The following is a 4,568-nucleotide window of genomic DNA, read 5'->3' on the forward strand; positions in this document are numbered from 1 at the left end:
TTCTTCTTGGTCCTCTCTTGTGAGAGCTAATGCTACATGTCTTTTAAATTCACCAATCGCACCTTCAGAGACTTAAGTCAACAATTATATGTTCAAAAATCTTTGTTTTCCCTTTGAAACTGGATGCAAAAAAGAAATCTCTCCTGTCGGTGGAGACAGCTGTGAATGAACGAGGTGCCTGCACATAAATCTCCTTAAACTTTTTGAATAACTGCTTCTCTTTATCCCACTGGTAGATCTGGGAGAACGTATAGTCACTCCCCAGGGCCAGGTAGTGATTATCTTTAAAAGAAAAGGGCTGCAGGGTCATGGCCCCCCGTGATGGGAGAGCCTGGATCTCCACAAACTGCTTACTGTTCCACCTCATGACCCTGGAGTCCCCAATGAAGCGGGTGAGGGACAGGTAAAGCGTGTTCTGCATTCGGAAGCTCTTCACAGCCAGCACGTCCTCCATGTTGGGAATGTCACCATGGGGGACAAATTTCTTGGAGCTTTTGTTCCACTGGAGGATGATGGGGACCTGGGAGCGGCTGGACAGGATTAGATGCGACTTCCCATCTATGTCAACAAACTCTGCGTCTGTGTCCCTGAACCACTCGTGCAGGGACTGGTAAGAGTAGAATCCTTTGCTGTTCCACTTATAAACCGTTGACAGGCCAGCTTTAGAGCTGTCTGCAATGACAAAGAACGTCTCGTCGTCAATCTGAAACAGCTCGATGTCATTGGGCTTGGAAATGCGAGAGACTTCTATGTCTTGGAATTTGACAAACTTGGTCCAGCTCTCATCATATTTGTAAATGTGAGAGCCACCGAAGAGCTGGGCCACCACCACAAAGACCTGGTCATCAATGAGGATGGCCTTACAGCCCACGATGGACTGACCTGTGCTCCAAAAGAAAGGAAAGGGGATTAGTGTGGCTACCATTAAAAATGCACCTCCATAGTGAAATTGGAAGCCTCGTGTGCTGCTGGTGGGAATGTAAAATGGTGCGGCCACTATGGAAAACAGTAGAATTACTGTATGATCCAGCAATTCCACTTCTTGGTATATACCCAAAAGAATTGAAAGCAGAGACTAGAAGAGATATCTGTACACCCAATGCTAAAGACCAAATGTTTGTGTCCCCCCAGAATACAGATTTTGAAACCTAATCTCCAATGTGATGGTATTTGCATGTGGGGTCTTTGAGAGGTGTAGTGGATTGAATTATGTCCCCCCAAAACTCGCTTGAAGCTTGAATTGTGTCCCCCAAGTTTTATGTATTAGAAATTTGGCCCCTACTGTGGCTGTTAAGAGGGTGGGAAATCCTATTATGATAATTAAAAGGTAGAGCCTCAAAGAGGCAATTAGATTGTAGGACCATGCCTTAGTGAATGGATTAATAATGGTAATGAGGGGCGTGCTTCTGAGGGCTTTAAAACAGAGTGAATGAGGAGCTTAGTCTCTGTTCTCTCTGCTTCTGCCGTCTTGCGATGTGAGACCCCTGGGTCACTGTCACCACCACCAGATGTGTTCCTTGGACTTTGGACTTCCAAGCCTCCAAAACCGTAAGCAATAAATATAGTTTTTCTTATAAATCACCCAGTTCTGTGTATTTTGTTATAAGCAACAAAAACAGACTAGCACAGGAGATTATTAGGTCATGAGGGTGGAGCCCCCATGAATGGGATTAGTGCCCTCATAAAGAGACCTCAGAGAGGTCCCTCTGCTCTTCCACCATGAGAGGACACACCAAAGACAGCCAGCTATGAAGTGGGCCCTTGCCAGACGTGGCATCTGCTGGTATCTTGATCTCAGACTTTCTAGGTTTCAGAACTGTGAGAAATAAATTTCTATTGTTTATAAGCCACCCAGTCTATGGTATTCTGTTACAGTAGCCCAAACAGACTAAGACACCCACATTCATAGCATTATTCACAACAGCTAAAAAGTAGAAGCAACCCAAGAGCTCATCAGTGAATGAATGAATAAACAAAATGTGATACATACATTCCATGTAATATTATTCAGACTTAAAAAGGAAGGAAGTCCTGACATATGCTACAGCATGGATAGAAATAAGCCAGTCACGAAAAGATGAAAAAAGACAAATACAGCATGATTTCACTTAGAGGAGGTCCCTAAAGTAGTCAGATGTATGGAGACAGAAAGTAAAGGGACAGTGGCAGAGGCTGGGAGAGGGGAATGAGAACTTGCTGTTTAATGGGTACAGAGTTTCAGTTTTTCAAGATGAAAACAGCACTGGAGATTGTCTGTACAACCATGTGAATGAACAGTAGGCTAAAAATTGGTTAAGATGGTAAATTTTATGTTATGTGTATTTTACCATAATTAAAAAATTTTTTAAAAATCTTTTAAAAATGTGCCTCCTTAGAAATGGGTAGGTATGTGAGGTCGTCAGGGTCTGTGCAATCTTCAGAGTCTAGCATACAATTCAAAAAAGTCACTAAGACACTAAATGAACTGTCTTCATGCTATCCAAAAAAAGTATATAATCAGCTCGAGTTAGCCATTCGGCAATGTATACATATTTCAAAATAAGTTGCATGCAATAAATACATACAATTTTTGCCAATTAAAAAAGAGTATTTCCTGACTCTATATGGCAGAATGAGGCAATTACATGGGCTCCTTCTCTTGGGGGGTACGGGGAAGTAAAAAAGTGGGAGTCAGGTCACAGAAGTGGGAGAAAAAAAATCTCCAAGGTCTTCGAAGAACTTTGGACTCTTCTGATTTCCAGGGCCAAAGGAAGATGAGTGGAGGCAGAACAGAGTAGTGTCTAAACCTTAAGATCAGGTGGCTGAGGTTCAAAACCCAGCCCTGCACCTCGTAAGCTTTCTGGACCTGTGCCCGTTACCCCAACCCTCTGTGCTAAAGTTTCTCATCAATAAAATGAGATGGATGATGTTACCAGTGCTGACCGTACAGGGTGACTGCAAAGACTAAACAAGATAATTCAAGTCAAGCATTTTTAGTTCAGAGCTACTGGCTGGTTAACAAGTAGTACTATCATTATTGGATAATTGAAGCCATTGTCTCGATCATCAAAAGACCTTGCCCCTCGGTGCTTGCCTAGGCACCGCATAAATACCTACAGAATGAGCGACAGTGTACGTGGTCTAGCTCTGGTGTCACAAAACTAGAACTTTGCAGGGAAAGGGGACCATTTTCAGTGGTGACTGTCCTCTCTGGGTCACCTTCTACCATCCTCTCCCACTGCCCCAGACCCTCCCCAAATTGCCCATTCTAGAAGACTAAGCAACAAGCAAGAGGACCACTCACATCTAAAAGACTACTGACCCTCGATCTAGATCATTCAATTACAAGTTATTTCTTTCCCTTAATTTTCTAGGTGAATTTGGTCTGCAAATTACCAGGATAATTACCCAATTTCCGTCCTGAGGATTAAGTTTAGGGGCAGGCAGTGAGTGGTTTTCAGAGTGGTATTTACTTTTTTTTTTCACTGTTTTGACCTCCCTGCAAAAACCTGATCCCTTTCCTTTCTTTAAAACAAATGATTGTATTTTTGTTTCTGAAGATAAAAGTGTTAAATGTTCACCAAAGCAAATTTTGAAAATAGTAATAAGTAAAACTTAAGTATGTACTAATGATCAGGCAGTACTCTCAGTACTTAATATATACTTACTCATTTGATCCTTACAACAACCATATAAAGCAGGTACTACTCTTTTCATCATTATTCTCATTTTACAAAGGGTGAAGCTGAGCCACAGAAAAATTAAGCAATTTGTACAAAGTCACACTGCTAGTATGTGGTAGACCCTGGGATTCAAATCCAGGGAGTCTGGCTCCAGTCTACTGTCCACCACCAAAGTACTAAAAATCACAAAGAAGAAAACAAAACCATTTGTACTGCAAACATAAAAGAAATATCTTGATATATTTCTTTGATATTTAAGCTGTACACATATTCAAATATGCTTCTTTAAAGATAATCAGGGCTTATACTACAGATACACTTCTTATAAACTACATTTTTTTTTCATGTGACCCCTATGTTGTGAACATTTTCCCATGTTTTTGAATCTTCTACAACTTGATTTTTTTAAACATCACATAGTATTCTATTGCATAGATGCACCACATTTTATTTAACTAATCCCCCACTGTTGGACATGGCAGTTATTACTAGCTTTTCATTATTATTAAATAACATGTTTCTCTTAACATATTTTTGTTTGTTTGTTTGTTTTTTTTAAAGATGACCGGTAAGGGGATCTTAACCCTTGACTTGGTGTTGTCAGCACCACGCTCACACAGTGAGCGAACCGGCCATCCCTATATGGGATCCAAACCCGGGGCCTTGGTGTTATCAGCACCACACTCTCCCGAGTGAGCCATGGGCCGGCCCTTAACATATTGTTAAACAACATGTTTTGAAACCAACTGGCAGTGTTCCTTAATGTATGAATTGCTGATACAAATGTTGTGTACATTTTTAAGGCTTTTGGGTTTAAATTGCCAAACTGCCCTGCAAAAGTTGCGTGGATCTCCACCCTGCCAACACTGATTGGGAGTGCATGCTCCTCATCCCTTCCTGAGTGGC

At 41.5% G+C, this 4,568-nt stretch overlaps 1 protein-coding gene across 1 annotated transcript in view; it reads right to left on the bottom strand.

Annotated features, from left to right (window-relative positions):
- Positions 1 to 4,568, bottom strand: part of LGI2 (leucine-rich repeat LGI family, member 2) — a 35,315-nt gene continuing 30,747 nt past the window's right edge. Inside the window, exon 9 of the mRNA XM_008583835.1 lies at positions 1 to 882. Coding sequence (XP_008582057.1) covers positions 65 to 882 — 818 coding nt within the window. The 3' untranslated portion in view covers positions 1 to 64. The remainder of the gene's footprint in view (positions 883 to 4,568) is intronic.

Source organism: Galeopterus variegatus, unplaced genomic scaffold (assembly GCF_000696425.1).
Source record: "Galeopterus variegatus unplaced genomic scaffold, G_variegatus-3.0.2 Scaffold3059, whole genome shotgun sequence".
Classification (NCBI taxonomy): Eukaryota; Metazoa; Chordata; class Mammalia; order Dermoptera; family Cynocephalidae; genus Galeopterus; species Galeopterus variegatus.